Consider the following 16,074-nt stretch of genomic DNA (forward strand, 5'->3'; position numbering starts at 1 on the left):
CCACACGCTGATTCTTAATATCACTGTTCTCTGATTCTTACACCTCCCATTCCAGATGCCACTAACTCTCTGCAAGATACCGTTATGGGTTTGGTGCTTCGCCCCGAGTAGATTGACAGCCGTGGGAAAGGATGGAGGTGGTTAAGAGGGGAATGTTGTGGGTATGTCGTCTGTCCAGTGATAGCTGGTAAGTCTGGCATTACCCCACGGACAGGTCATCCTCCTGCGCTCTGACTATCCGAGCCATCAACTCAGACCTATCTAACCTCACGGCATGTGATACCAATATGGTGGGGGAGACCATTTGGGCTGCAGGCCCACGTTTGTAATGTGACTGCTTGCATTTTCCCTGACAGTGTACCGTTCCGCTTCCTCACGACCCTCCCCGCAACCCAGGCGGCGTCACTATCAGCTGACAGAGTGGCTCAGTGTTGGAAGGGAAGAGGGGTGAGCTGTTAGTGTGGGTGTGTCAGCACGCTGTTTTCACTGCCCTGGGAGCTGGTTATTCCCGGTGGGGCTGAATGTACCTTCCCAATGAACAGTCGGATTTGACAGCAGCGAGCGTTTGACAAGAGATGCAGACCAAGTTAATGCAAACAGCGTTGGCTTTATTGATTCATGCAGTTAATTTGGGAAATGATTATACTACCGCGGGACAGATGTCAGAAAGGCAGTGTGGTCAGTAGTGAGCTCCGAGAAGGAGCTGCCACATGTCGTGGAAAAAGAAATATCAGAACCCCTGATACCATCAGAGTACATGAGAGTGTTTACAGTTACATCAACACAGGAGGTGGATCATATCAAACATCGGCCGCCTGTTCTGCCCAATATTTACACAGCTCTGGTGCCGAAAACCCGTGCGGTCCGACAGAAGTGGCCCGTGTCTCTTGACTTTCCGCCGTGCACTCGCATAAGAGACACAGACATCGACTCAAACCTCAAACGTCAGTCTGGGATTCCTCGCCGTTTCGGACGTGTTCTCTATCATACTGTTACGCCGGGAATGAAAGAGATTATAGGAAACGTCCAATCTGTCTGGTAATCGTGACAAATCGAACCAGGCCGACAAGTTAATATCATTTCTTGGCCACATCGCAATACAGACAGCCCTGTGTCAGCCGAAGGACCACAGTTGCCAACATCACAGAACTGTGCTCCCAATACAGCCACTCTGCGGCCCCTGTGAGAGTAGGTGATGATCCCACATGGGTTGGTCACGGGTATTCGATGTCTGGCATTACCCCACGGGTGAACAGGCCAGTGCTGAGATTACTGAGTGGCGGTGTTGGGAGTGAATAAACAGTGGAGAGCATGTAGAAAGCGACGTTTAACAGGAAGCAGGCGGAGGATCCAAAGCGTCCTCCTTGAACTCACGGGGCCGGGCAGTCGAATCCGCCGGTGGCAACGAACCATATCTCCTGACTGAAAGATATAACGGAGAGTTGAGGAGAATGTTCCTGAGAGTGGAAGAGCAGTCCCTTTACTGAAAATATTGTTCTCTTCATCATTAAACCGTTCCCCCACCAAAGAAAATAAAACAGCGGCGTCACAGAAGCGACGGGTGACTTATTGCTAGAATTTTCTAAGCTAGAAACTCCCGTGTCTGTAGTATGAATTCCTACGCCCATGGGATTCTTTGTTTCTGCCCCCACAAGCAAAATCACATCCCTTCAATATTGTAGTGACCACAGGTGCACACAATCCTGCAGGTGATGTCTAAACAACATGATGAACAGTTGTAAGGTGACCTCCCAACTCTGGGTGCCAATGCAGGGCAACGGGTCAGACATCTTCACCATCTCTCTGTCTGTGTTTCCAATCCCAATGATCCACCTGCATTTATCCAGAGGGATCCATTGTATGTCACCTTTCAGCGATCTTACAATTTGAGACCTCTTGTTTACCTGTTCAAAACACCTGATCAAATTTATGAAACGTGATTTCCCTTCTACAAAGACACCCTGGCTATGCCTAATCACTCCAACCTTTCCAAATAGAGGCGGATCCTGTATCCCAAAACCCGCTTTGGTAACTGCTTCGCCTCATGAACTGGAGGGAAATCTTGCAGACGGGTTTGACAGAGGTGGCGGGGAACGGAAACATAATACATAATCCGGCGGGGGGGGGGGGGGGAATGGGATATGTCAGAGGGAAAAACATTGTGGACATTGTGAGGAAGGAGAGGCGGTGAACCTACAGACAGCAGGTTGGATTGTACTGCGCCTATTTTAATGTGAGAAGTGTGAGAACAAGGGAGCTGTATTCCGAGAGCAGCTCAGTACATGGAACTACAGAGTTATGGCCATAACTGAGGCTTTGTTGTTACAAGGGCAGGAATCACTTCTGGATGTTTCACTGCTTCTATGTTTCAAACGGGACTGGGGGAAAAGTGCAAGAGTTGGATAATCTCACAGCAGCACAAATGGAGGAGTCGTGATCGGATCATTCAGTGAGTCAATGTGAATTTAGGCAGAATCCGGAAGAGTAGAAGTGCTATTGGAAGTATGAAGTAGACGGACCAGTTAAATAGACAAATAACGACTGAGGAACAATTCAGGAGATTGATTTTGGAAATATGTAAGCATAAAGAAGTTTATTATTGTGACATTAACTTCCCTTATATTGACTTGAACCTCCTTAGAGAAAAAGGTTTAAATTGGCAGAATCTGTTTGAGGCACATAAGTGGTTACGATTGATTAGTGGCAGTACATCTGAAGGAAACGCCATATTACACCCATGAACCAGGTCACCATCCATATTTCCCGATGCGATACTGCCAGACACAATGACCAGAACTCCTATTCTTTACCCTGGCATTGAATGAGGATAGGAAGAGTCGGTATTATAAATCAGTTGATTGGTGGGAGAGCGAATTACGATGTTATTAGTCAGGAAGTTGGAAACGTAAATTGGGAAGAGATACACACAGGGTAATGCACAACTGAACTGAGGAATTTTTTTAAGGAAGAGCTAGCATGTTCTTCTGGATAGGTTTGTCCCATTGAGACAGGGTCGGCGATGGTAGAGTAAAGGAGTCATGGTTGATAAGAGATAGTCCAGAGGGAAGAAGAAGCAGACTTTAGACTTAGGAAGCAGGGATCAGAGAGGTTTCAAATGAACTACAAGTTAGCCAGGCAGGAGCTTAGAAACCCAAAGGCCATTTACACCTCTGTGAAGATCAGACGGATGACTGCGTAGGACCAATCAGGAATAACAGAGGAAATATGCGCCTGAGGTCGGCCCGGACAGTAGTCCTTAATGTATATTTTCTTTAATTGTTCACAATTGAGAGGGAATTTTTCAAATGTGAGCATGATGTAGAAGAGGCTGATATGCTTGAACATATCGATGTTTAGAAAGAGGATGAGCTGAAATTTTCAAGAACATTAGAGTACATAAATTCCTATTGCCGGAGGGGATGTATCCCAATTTTCTACAGGAAGCGATGGAAGATGCTGCTGCACCTTCGGTAATGACCTTTCTGTGTCATCTGGCTATTGCAGTAATATCATAGGACTGGAGGTTGCCAGTTGTTATTCGTTTGACCAAGGAAAGAGACAGGGAAAACGCTGAGAATTAAAGACCAGTAGGCCCAACGTGCGTGCAGTCAAACTGTTGGAGGATATATTTCTATAGTATTTCTGGACAGTTGAAGAACGATAGTCTGATCATGGCTGTGAGAGGGACAGGACATGTCTCAGGATTAGAGTCAATTTCTTAATTATTAGACAAAGCACACTGATGAAGATTTTAGGAAAACTTTCTCAGCTATGGGCGGCAGATAAACGTGGCTACTGTAGATAGAACTAGCTTACCCACAGAAAATAGAGTGTGATAACAGTTGGAGGGTATTTCACTTGGAGGTCGGTGACCAGTGGTGTTCCGCAGAAATCTGTTCGGGAAGCGGGTGATTAGGCTGTTCCATTTCCAGATGACATTTCGGGATAGTGTGGATTGTGATGTCGGTTACAACAGGGCAATGAGGAATGCAAAGTTGGGCTGAGAATTGGCAAACTCTGAGCTCAATGTGGAAAAGTGTGAAGTGATACACTTTGCAAAGTTGAATTTGAATGCAAGATGCAGAGTTCATGCCAGGTTCATTATCAGTGTGTAAGAACAGAGTCATCTTTACTTTCACGCTGATAGACTCATCAACGTTGACACGCAAGTTGAACAGGTTGTTATGAAACTGTATGAGATGTTGGCCTCAGTCATCGAGGGGTTGAGTTCAAAGCCGCGAGTAATGTTGCCACTCATTTAAACTTGGGATATTGTGCTCAATTCTGGTCGCCTCATTACAGGAAGTATGTAACAGCTTTCGAAGCTGAAAAACTGAGATTTACCAGTATGCTGCCTAGACTGGAGGGATATTCATATGAGAATAGGTTTAGCGATCTATGGCTTTTCCTTTTAGAGCGAAGTGGGTGAAAGTCGACTGCATAGGGTTGTACAAGTTAAACGGCATAGGTCATGTGGATGGCCAAAGACATTTTTCCCAGTGTGGAAATAACTATCAGGTGATATAATTTTATATACTTATATAAATATAAGTATTTAGACGGAGGTATAGGGGCTGCCTGGCGTATGTATTTACACATAATGGTGGGTGTGTGGAACGCGGTGTCAGGAGTCCGGTAAGAGACATAAGTATCAGGTACATTTAAGAAACTCTTAGACACATGGATAATAGAAAAGAAAAAGACGGCTCTTTAGGAATGAAGGTCTTGAGTGGGCAATGATCAAGGATAAAGGGCGAACATAGAGGTCTAGTGTTCCATGTTTTCTGTTCCTGACCGACCGTCAGCAAGAGCACCCACCTGATACCGCAGCGTCTCCGATTCAATAAGCGACCTGATAACAGTCACAACATTCCCCTGCACTTACCCTTGCAACAAACCAAGGAAGGCCACTGACTTCCTAATCGTGGTTGTGGAAAAAACAAATAAAGAATTAGAGACCGCACATCAACCAGTTAACTGTGACCAACTCTTCCCTTATCACTGCCACCCGACGCCTGAACCCTTCCAAAGATGCTCAGGGGCAGCGCCGGGATACCAGCCCATCTTCCCTCCGGGCACACTGACCCCTTAGAAGTCAACATCAAGTTCAACAATCCCACCAAATTCTTTCCCTGTATTGATGCCGGAACCGGAGAGTTCTCTGGAACACTGACCGAGCTGCTCTCTCGGGACACACAGTGCAGCCTTTCACACCGTTTCACCCCTCGGAGGAGCAGTGTGATGAGCGAGCCTTCTATCTGACAGCGCCAGAGCGTCCCACCATTCCGTAGGGACGGACACCCAAACGATACTGCAGCAGCTCCGGATCATTTACCGACCCCTTAAGGCCCCCTTCACACACAGAAAATTCCACGTCTATTTACACTTTTACCTAAAGCTACAGACCTGTTTCAAGGATAAGATGAAGGTATAAAATTAGCGGGAGACTCTCAGCTCAACGATAGATGTAGTTTTGAAGAATGAGCTGGAAAACCATGGACCATTGAACGGCCTGGTTAGAGTAGCTGGAGAGAGGACGTTTCCTCTGGGGGATTGGGGATTGGAGCAGAGTGCGTAGTGTAAGAGAGGATGAAGAATTCCTTTCGCTAGAACATAGAAGATAGAATAGTACAGAACAGTGCAGGCCCTTCGGACGCAATGTTGTTGTCGACTCTTAAACCCTGCCTCCCATATAACCCCCCCAGCTTAATAGAACATGCTGTAGTACAGCACAGCACATGAGGATCAGAAGATGCTGAATTTGAAGAATTCATTGTCGTGGATGTGGAGGCCATGTTTGTGATTTTATTTAAGGTGGAGTTTGATCGGCTTTTGATTCGTAAAGGTAACAAAGTACAGAGATTAAAACAGGAGAAATGAGGTGAACGGGATAACAAATGAGGCAAGATAACATGGTGGAGAGTCTCAATGGGCCGAATGGTTCATTACTTCTCCAAAATCTCATGATCTTATTGAAAACTAATTGTAAATCGTCTGTGTACCCCTACCTGCTGATGAGATTGAGTCATTATTGAGGGTGAAACTTTGGAGTATCTTGTGATAAAATAGTCTCAGGCCAGCAGTGTTTTGTGCAGGGGAGATCTTGACTGAGAAATCTGTCCGGAAAATTTGAAAACCTTAAGAATTTATTGCAGGGCTCTGTCATCGAACAGCATTCAGGCATTCACTTTTAGAGTCGAGGACAGTCGTTCAAAGGGTCCCTTCCCTTTGAAGGAGCAGCGTGAGGAGATGGGGTTCACCACGGGAGAGTTTCCACCCCTCTGTCAGCGTGAGCACCCTAATGATACATTGACTCTGTTTCTTTATCGACTCGCTCACAGAGACAATCTTCCTCATGCATTTACTCGCCAATTCCGAGCCTTTGGACACTAATTGTTTTTTGGCGCCAGAATCTGAAGAAGCCTCAGTAGTGTTCAGCGAGGTGAACCCGGAGACGTGGTTCACTGCTCGCTCAACAGGTCGTACACGATGCCGCCTCGCACAACACGGGGATTCATGGTGCCTTCATGTGATGTGTTGTGTTTAGATGGGACAGTGATAATGGTCTGAATCTGACAGTGCATGAAGTGACTTTGCAGGAAGGTGGGACAAAGATGCTGACTAACTGTGTCTGGGCATCCAAAACAGGACACTACATGGTGGCTCTGCTTTATGCTCTCCGCTGTCTCAGAGCACCGGCAATGAAATTCAGATCTTTTGCCCGGGACAGGGATTGGGACAGGGAAGAGTGGTTGTTGGTTAACCTGGGTGAAATCTCGTGTTTCACTTTCCAGTGCTATATCTGCATGAGGTTAAGACATTTGTTATTGGTGACGTGGTGAGAGTGATGGATTCACCCTCGGAGTAAGTATTCCTCACACCACGGGAGTGGGGTTGTCCTGTGTGGAGGCATGCTGCTGTCATTGGATACTGGCAAACTGTGGGTTCTGATGAGGAAGCTGTGCATATGATATGTTAGCTCTGGAAAAATGACAAAATCTTGCGAGCTGCCGCAGTACATTCTCGGAAAGCCCATTGGCCACTGATCGTAGAAAAACCTAAATAAACGTGTCGCTGTATGACCTACTTGAAGCAGGAATACAAGAAGAAGTTGGAATTGTTGACAGGGACATTCTGCTCAGTGAGCGTGCGGTTGAAGTCACCTACGTCGGAAACGCGAAGCGGACGGATTTTCCTGGCGAACACATCCATCATTGGTAAACGAGTGACGAACACCTGAGAGATGCAAACAGCGTAATATGGCAACAGGGAAATTCCGAGTCACCAGCCCCCCGCTTTCCACCCTGTTCTTCCATTCAATCAGTTGTCAAGTCATATCTGAGATCACTTTGCAGATCCACTCACCGCCCAGATTCCAGACCTGCGATACTTCCCCCTACACCTCCCCTCCCTTCAGTATCCCGGAACAGAAACTATCGGTTAGAAACGCACCCACCATGGCTCACTGCATCCACCTCAGGTTCAGATTCAGATACACTGATTTATCACACTTCCTCGCCTTGTTGCAGACCGGCCTGTCGTTTCCTCAGAGAATACCTGGATATTTGTCAGGCATGATTTCCCGTTAAGATAATCATGCTATGTTCGTCCTTTTGCACAGTGTTCATTTAAATAACCCCAAACTCTTCCTTCATATTGGACAGCAAAAGCGTCCTGAGGTACAGAATTCCGCACCCTCCTGGAAAACACTGACATTATTTGGTGCTGACAGATCTCTGGGACTTAAATCTCAAACACCTGAACCAACTCCAGTTTTTCCTCCTGGTCCAGTACTTGAGTCTGATTTCAGATGCGGATAAAGAAGTTACATTCAGATGATTCTGATGGACTCCTTCCTGAACACCTGCCTCTCCAGAGATTGAGGGGGATGGGGGTCAGACACAATACAAATTATTGTCCGCTTTCAGCTGGTACTCACTCGTGGGTCGGTTGCTGTTGGAGGATTGTCCCAGAGCTCTTCGGGAAGCATGAGGTAGACTGCAGACGGTCCATGCCCGGTGAATGAAAGGAGAACTTGTCCAGTCAATTGGATCTCCATCTCTAAAAGTGTTGTAGAATATTATAGTCCTTAATACATGTCTTTGGAAACACTAATATACTAAAGCGTTAGAATCAATACAAACCTTATGTTCCGCGGTGTTGTGACAACATTACAAGATATATTAAGATCAATCTGAATCTTCACTCCCACACAGACATTCAAATGCTTATCAACGAGTTTCCTAAGTGATCTATTGTGCCTGCCTCTGACACCACCCCGGGCAACATACCACACCCGTTCTCAATAACCATGTCAATTTCTGCTGCAGGTTTAATGTATCTGTGGTGCGGATCCCAAATTTCCTTCTACAATCTAACTTCACACTTGTCGGGGTTGAACAACACCTACTCTTTATTAGCTTATCGCCACATCCTGTCTCTGTCCTGCTGCAGCCTACAGCAATACTCCACATTATCTCCACGTGAGCAAAGCTTCTTGTCATCATCTGCATGCTTAATATTACAATTTACACTGCCTCATCCAGTTCATTCTGAGTCATGGAGTCATCGAGTTAGAGAAGAGAACAGCCCAGAAACAGGCCATTCGGCCTATCTGCTCTGTGCTGAACGAGTTAAAGTGCCTGAGACCTTCGATCACCACCAGGATCCTAAACCTTCATACTCCCCCAAATCTATGTTAGTATTCAAATTTCGCTTAAGCTTTGAAGACGAGCTCCCATGCACCAATATTTGCTGCCGGGTCTTTAAACATTGCCATAACTTTTGAGTGAAGATGGATCCCCTCAAACTTTTCACCTTTCACTCTTAACCTGTTTGTATTCCCACCTAGCCTCAGTGGAAAACGCCTGAATGGTTCAACCTATCTATACCCATCATAATTATTAAACCTCTGTGAAATGTCCTCTAAATATTCTGTATGCAGAAATTAAAGTGCTAACCAATTCAATATTCCCTTATAGCTAAAGTCCTTAAGACCCAGGAATTACCTATAAAATTTCTTCTGTCCTCTTGCAAACTTGTTTATTTCTCAGTTTTGACAACTTAAACATAACTTTGCATCTTCTTTCCTCAACTCTTTTATTTATTAAGACCAATCTACAAACATCTTTTATTACGACCTGATCAACCTGTGACGCTATTTTCAGTCAATTATGGACCTGTATTCCCAGATCCCTTGGCTCTGCCACACTCCTCAGTGCCCTGTCTTTCACTGTTTAAGATCTACCGTGGCAGGTCTGAACGAAGTTGCAAACCTCGCACTTGTCTGAATGATGTTCCATCTGCCGTTATAAGTACAATTTCCAGCTCGCCCGAATCCCGCTGCAGGCCATGACAGTATTCCTCACTGTCTACTACATTCCCGATCTTAGTGTGGTCCCTGAATTTTACGAATCGAGTTAACCACATTATCATTCAGATCCCTTAGATAGATGGTAAACGACAACGGTCACGGCATCAATCCCTACGGCTCTCTACTAGTCACAGGTCTCCAGCCAGAGAGGCAGCAATGTACTTCGCTTCCTCACAAAGCCAGTGTCTAATTCAAATTACTACCTAATCTTGAATGCATCAAAACTTCTTGACCAAATGCCCATGTGGGACCTTCTCAACTGGAATACTGAAATCCATTTATACAATGTCCATAGCCTTGCTTTCATCATCTTTAGGGGCAACGGCCTCAATAATGTAGAGGCAGGAAACTAAGCTGATTAATCCCCATCCATGTTATACAGATACTTATGTATCCATTCGATTAGAATACCTTCAACTAATTTTGCCACTATTAGTACCCGGCTGACCGCCTTATAGTTTCCTGCTTTATGATTACAGCAACAACATTACCTATACTCCAGTTCTCTGATACATCACATACTGCTGACTATCACTTTTAACACGCCGGTGATGTTCCCACTTGCATCCCTAAGTTGCATCAGGGCAACAGACACATCCTCCTCTGTGAAGATGTTGCCGCTTTGCCTCTGGGTATAGATGCTGCAGCGGTCTACTGACTAAATACAGATGAAAAAGAAAAATCATTTATGACCTCCCCACTTCTTTTGACTACACACAAGGAATACCATTCAGTTTTCCCAGAGGACAAAATTTTGTCCATTGCAATGTTTTTGTTATTAACATATATGTAGTATCCCTGATCATTCCCCTTTACTTGTCTTTTGGGGAAAACTCATGCCTTCCTTTGGCGCTCCTGATTCCTTTTTATGTGTTCCATTGCATTAGGGTTTCTCCATAAACACATATGTTGTTCCTACCTGCTTACATGTGATGTACATCTCCAGTTCTTCTCAGCCTGCGCCTCCACATCTCTAGATAACCACAGTTTTCTACACTTGTAATTTTTACCTATTACATACAAGCATTGTACTCTCATAACGACAACTTTCAAAGCCTCCAACTTAACAAATACGTAAGTGTCTGAAACAGCCTGTCCCAGTTGACTGACGACAGATTCTTTCTGTTACCATCAAAATTGGGCGTTCTCCTACCTTCCGAGTTTTGCCATTTGAAATAGTGGTACAGCGGGTACGAGTCAGTTCTGTCAAAGAAGTCCCGGCTGACGTACGCTCCGACCCAGACCGATTCATTGTAACGGCGGAACTGTTGACGGAGGATGGGGTTCTTACTGTATGGATTTGTAAGAGGGGTTCGGTGATGTGCGTTTCGGAATTGAGGAGGGAGGCTAGCTTACGGGGAGGCAGAACGATATGAGCATAGCAACGGACAGAATGTCATGACACTGACCAGCGTAAGGGCTTAAAGTGGCAGAACTTCCTCTGAACAGACACATTCAGTAATGCGTACATGTATCAATAGTCCCTTCGTGGTCCGAAGGTACCCTCGCAAGGTGGCAGCGTATTGTAACAACCAACTAGAGTTTTATAGCATTCGCAAATGGGTTCAATTCCCCACCGTCCACATCATCATTCTCGCTGTAAAGAATTCTCCGCTCTCCCCGTGATCGCGTGGGTTTCATCCGGGTACACTCGTGTGTTCCCAGATTACAAGGACGTATTGGTCATGGATAGTCATTTGTCGGCAGATATGTTGGCACTCTAACTAAGCTAAGTTCCTTTCTCCTCACAGTGTCCTGATCCTAACATTTCCCTTTGTGTGCCCGTCTAAACGCCTCGGGAAAATCTCTAATTTATCTGTTTCCACTAAAATGAGAAGGATGAAAGGGATACCTGTATGAGGGCAGTCTGGAAGCTCCTGGGCTGTATTCCCTGGAGTTCAGGAGAAAGAAGGGGGATCTCGTAGAAACAGTTAGAACGCTAGAAGGCCTGAACAGAGAAAATATAGCAAGTAGAAGATTCTAGGACAATTTGGCACGGCATCAGAATTGAAGGACGTCCTTTTAAAACTGAAATGCGGAGAAATTACTTTATTCAGAGGGTGGTAACTCTTTAGAATTTGTTGCCACGAGCGATTTTGGAGGCAAAGTCTCTGGGTGTACTTAAGGCAGAGATAGACAGGTTGTTGATTAGCCAGTGCATCAAAAGGTATGGGGTAAAAGCAGTGGAGTGTGGATGACTGGAAGAATTGTATCAGTCCATATTTGAATGCTGAAGTCTAGATGTGCAGAATAGCCTAGTTCTACACCTATGTTTTATGGCCTTATGGTCTAACAACACAGTTCGCACACTCGAGGCACTCAGGGCACTCGGGGTGAAAAATGTTGTCTGTAACACCTCAGAGAGTCATAGAGAATACAACACAAGCCCTTCAGCAAACTAATCCATGCAATCACTATTACAACTGCTGCTCCAGTCGGCCCGCACCGAGACCAAAGACTTCCAGACCCCTATCAGCCATGTAACGATCCAAACTTCTCTTAAATGGTCAAATCGTGTTCGCATGCCTCACTTGTGCGGGTAGATCATTCTAGAATCTCACGAAATTCTGAGTGAAGAGGTTTCCGCTCATGTTTCTTTTAAACATTTCAGCATTCAGACTCGACCCAGGAGACTGGTTGTAGTCCCACGCTAACCCAGTGGAAAAAGCCTGCTTGCATTTACCCAATGTACACCACTCGTAACATTGTAAACATCTTTCAAAACCACTCTCAATCTTTTATCTTCCAGGAAATACTGGCCAAACCTTCTCCATGTTTCCTTGCAATGCAGGTGCTCTGGATACGGCAATATCTTTGTAAATTTTCACTGTACAGTTTCTTAATTACATCTTTCCTGTATGAAGCTAACCACAAATGCAGTCAATACTCTAAACTGGGCTTTACCAATGTCTGAAGCACCTTCAACACAAGATCTCATTGCCTGTACTCAATACATTAATTAATGAAGGTCAATGTGCTGAACGGTTTCACGACGACCCTATCTATACATGGCGACACTTTCAACGATATATGTACTGTACTTCAGATCATTCTGTTCTACCACACTGTTCAGTGTCCTGATGTTCACCATGTAAAACTTATTGCGTTTAGTCCTGCCAAAGTGTAAAGCCTCGCACTTCGCTGCATTAAGTTCTACCTGCCATAATTTAGGCCATATTTCCAGCTGGTGCATATCCCACTGGAAGCCAAGATAGTCTTCCTCGCTGTCCACTACATCCCCAGACTTGGTGTCATCGGCATTTTGCTGCCCCAGCTAACCACATTATCATCAGTCGCATTGATATAGATGACAGAAAACAACAAAGAACACAGCACAGTCTATAAAACATCAATTATCCCAGGCCACAGTCTGAGAGACATCTATCTTCTGCCACTATCTGTTTTCTCCCACAATGCCTTGCCTTCATCCATTTATTTTCCTGGTAACTTCCTGATAAACTTATAAATTGGTTAGAAATAAACTACCAGGCCCGAGCCCATGCTGATGGTACTTAAATAGTCAACGTCTATCCAAGTACTACATCAGGTCCCTTGGAATAATTTCCAGTCACGTTTCCTCAACTGATGTCAGAAATTCCTGTTTATAATTCCATGCGACGTTTAAAGCCTTAAAAACAGCGGAATAACATTGGTTATCCTCTCATCCTCTGGTATCTCTCCAATTGCAAAGCATGTTTTAAATGTTTCTGCTCAGGCCCAAGCAATGTCTGAGCTGGCTGCCTGTGGCGTCCGAGGGAGCACATTATTAGTTCCTGGGTATTTGTCCACTCTGGTCTGCCTCAGGTTAGAAAACACCTCTTCATCTGTAATCTGTACAGAACCCATGATGTTTCTGCCACGTTGCCTCACTTCCATAGAATCCGTGCGCAAATCTTCATGAAAGACAAACATCCCCCATCTGTTTTGGCTCTACACATGGATTCTAATCTTCCAGCGGAGCAATTCTGGCCCTTAGCAATCCCTTTGCTCTTAACATTTCTATATAATTGCTTAGGGTTCACCTTGCCTACTCGTTATGCCTTCGTTTAGCCCTCCAGAATCCTTCCTCGTACAATTCCTGTACTGCATAATCACCTCATTGGTTCCTACCTGGCTATACTTGTGAAGTACATTTTTTATATTTTTCTTAATCATGGCCTCAATAACTTTTGAAAACCAAGTTTCTCTACACGTGTTACTCTTCACTATTATTCTGACATGCGCATAGAAGTTTTGTAGTCTCAACATGTTGTTTCTGAAGCCCTTCCACCTACAGAAAAAAAACTCACAATTGACGGCCTCCTGCACACTTCGTTGCTATTACCGCCTCTCACGTAAAACGCATGTCAGAGTTACTCCTCAAACGTTTCAACCATTAATGATTTCGCCACAGGTACTGCCGCTTCCAGAAAGCATTTTGTGTGCGCGTAAATTCCTACTAGAGCACGGACCCACTAATTCAGTAAACATGCTAGTAAAGCTACTTCATACCCTCTCCAAAAGACACATCTTTCTTATAGTCCTGAATTTACCCTTCACCCTTCCCTCCTTGCAAGAAGTGGGACCTGGTTGGGTAGTCAGATGGCTGCAGTTCTCCAGCTGCGTCTGACTCCCCGGAGCTGAGGGATAAGCAGCTCCATTCAGAACCAATGAAGAAGGAGCAGAGACAATTCGTCCCTACGGCCTGAGGAAGAATGACGTGGACAGGAATCTGTACGTGGCGGTGTCGGGTAATTAGAGGCTCAGGTGTCAACAGTGAACAATGATCTTTGACAGGGAGGTTCTCGGGAGAACGGATGTGGCTGAAAGAGAGACGGGACGTCCGGGGGAAGGAGGGAGGGAAAAGTAATAGTCAGTGATCACATTACCTCATAATCCGCAGTGGTGCAGAGGACATCATATCCCAAGCAATGACTGGAAGCAAAAACACAATGAGAGAGTCAGAAACTCAATAGACAATGCAAACAAACATCCCACAATTTCCACAAAACAGTGGATTCTCTGATGTGTGACATCAGAAGAGAAGGGCTGTCAGATCAAACCCAACAGTGTAACAAGGTGCGACATTTAGAGAGCCGTGCGCTAAACATGGGGGATGTTATCTGGTGGGAGGCTGGTTTGCAGAAAGACGCCGTGCTGGATAGGGGACCGCGAATGTATTTTTTGAAAGCAGCTCGGTTCTTCGCAATCATATTGCTGAGTGTCTACCGTTACTGATGTGGCTCGGTACAAGTGTTTAATCCAACTACTCAGTTGTTGTTCTCGTCTCGGTTTCCGTCGCAGGGAGAATCAGGATTTAAGCGATATGGATTGAAGAGTCGGAGTTTGTGAATGGAAACCGGGTTGGGGAGGGCGGCTGGTCCCGGAAAACTGATTGAAGGAGGGAGGCGAGGCAGGCAGTGCTTGGTCGGAGGGAATGCAGCACACGGAGGCAGCAGGGGCAGGGAGACAAGGAATCGGGATAGAGGGGCAGATGGTGGGACTGCGGCAGGAAAGGAATTTGACTCTCATCTTACTCTTTGCTCAAGCCTTGCATGCTGGCCAGCGAGGCGACAAGCAGAAACTCGGGCAGCATTGTTACCCTATGAGAAACAGAAACAGTCACTATCCAGTATTTGCCATGGGCATAAAGCCATTCACAGGCTTATACAGCAAACAGCCCATCGGCCCGCCGAGCCAGTTCTAGTACTCAACATCATTGTATTGCGAAATAATTCGTACATTGGCTATAATCCCACAATTTTAACTGGCTTATCTCGATACAGGGGATGGAGTATCAGTGTATCTCTACCCAAGCACTATCCTTCCCACTGCACCGCAGCGGATTCTGGTTAGCATCCTCGACAGCAGGAGAGCCAGCCCTAGTTTATTCCGGTCACTTCACAGTCCTGGTGAGCCTCTCACTCCGCCTCTTAGGTCTATATTGTGTGCGACTGAAGCCTCTGCTACATGGGATACCGTTCCCACCGTGTGAACTATGCATGCCCTCCATCGGTTAGAACACCTCAGGTAGCCTCCTCCACTTCAGGAAAGGACAGAGTTTCTGTCAGGGAGATGGGGAAGGAGGGAGTGCGAGAGGATAGGCGGGAGAGGAAGAGTGATTAAGTGGAATTGGGCGAACACGGTAAGGGAGATGTAAGAGTGAGTTGAGGGTAGGGCTGGTCGGACAGAAGGAGAGAGTTGGGGGTGGAGTGTAAAAATAAGCTTTGCACTGTACCTCGTACATGAGATAGACCGATCCAGTCAAATCTCAGCTGAGCAGAGATATTTCATTTCTAAAGCGCCTTCCCACCTTCTCTGCTGCCCAGACCAACTTACGTTTCTCTCCCTTCTCAGTTCTAATGAAGTGTACTTCATCTAATGTCTCTCCACTTCCTCACCTGACAGCTCCTGTCTGCCATAAGTATTTATTTATTGCAATTTACAATGTTTCACTCTCACGCTGTGCTGTTGGAACAGAAGAAGAAATTGCACCGAATATGTTAACGATGATACACTTCGTTCTGAGATTGATTACCAATTTCATCCCTTGATAATGGAGCAGGTCCCTGATCCAAAACATCTGAGTCAGGGAAAACATCCTCGCTGACTCCATCCTGCTGAGACTTTGCCCATTGGAGCGTGTCTATCCGTTTATCTATCGATCTATTGATCTACACATCAGTCGGTCGGTTTATCCATCTATCTATCAATTTCCCTTT

The 16,074-nt window shown here is 45.5% G+C and overlaps 1 protein-coding gene across 3 annotated transcripts in view; it reads right to left on the reverse strand.

The window, feature by feature from the left end:
• Positions 1 to 593: 593 nt before the first annotated feature.
• LOC132390574 (uncharacterized) overlaps positions 594 to 16,074 on the reverse strand; it is a 65,378-nt gene continuing 49,897 nt past the window's right edge. For 2 of the 3 annotated variants that reach the window (XM_059963184.1, XM_059963182.1), the window contains exons 4-10: positions 14,890 to 14,955; positions 14,242 to 14,287; positions 10,527 to 10,638; positions 7,940 to 8,061; positions 7,168 to 7,236; positions 4,886 to 4,918; positions 594 to 1,422 (exon numbers count right to left, since the gene is read on the reverse strand). In XM_059963184.1, the coding sequence (XP_059819167.1) occupies positions 1,270 to 1,422; positions 4,886 to 4,918; positions 7,168 to 7,236; positions 7,940 to 8,061; positions 10,527 to 10,638; positions 14,242 to 14,287; positions 14,890 to 14,955 (601 nt within the window). In that variant the 3' untranslated portion in view covers positions 594 to 1,269. Of the gene's footprint in view, positions 1,423 to 4,885; positions 4,919 to 7,087; positions 7,237 to 7,939; positions 8,062 to 10,526; positions 10,639 to 14,241; positions 14,288 to 14,889; positions 14,956 to 16,074 lie in introns of all 3 variants that reach the window. The other variant, XM_059963181.1, reaches the window with a different exon arrangement.

The sequence above is a fragment of the Hypanus sabinus genome, unplaced genomic scaffold, assembly GCF_030144855.1.
Source record: "Hypanus sabinus isolate sHypSab1 unplaced genomic scaffold, sHypSab1.hap1 scaffold_96, whole genome shotgun sequence".
Classification (NCBI taxonomy): domain Eukaryota; kingdom Metazoa; phylum Chordata; class Chondrichthyes; order Myliobatiformes; family Dasyatidae; genus Hypanus; species Hypanus sabinus.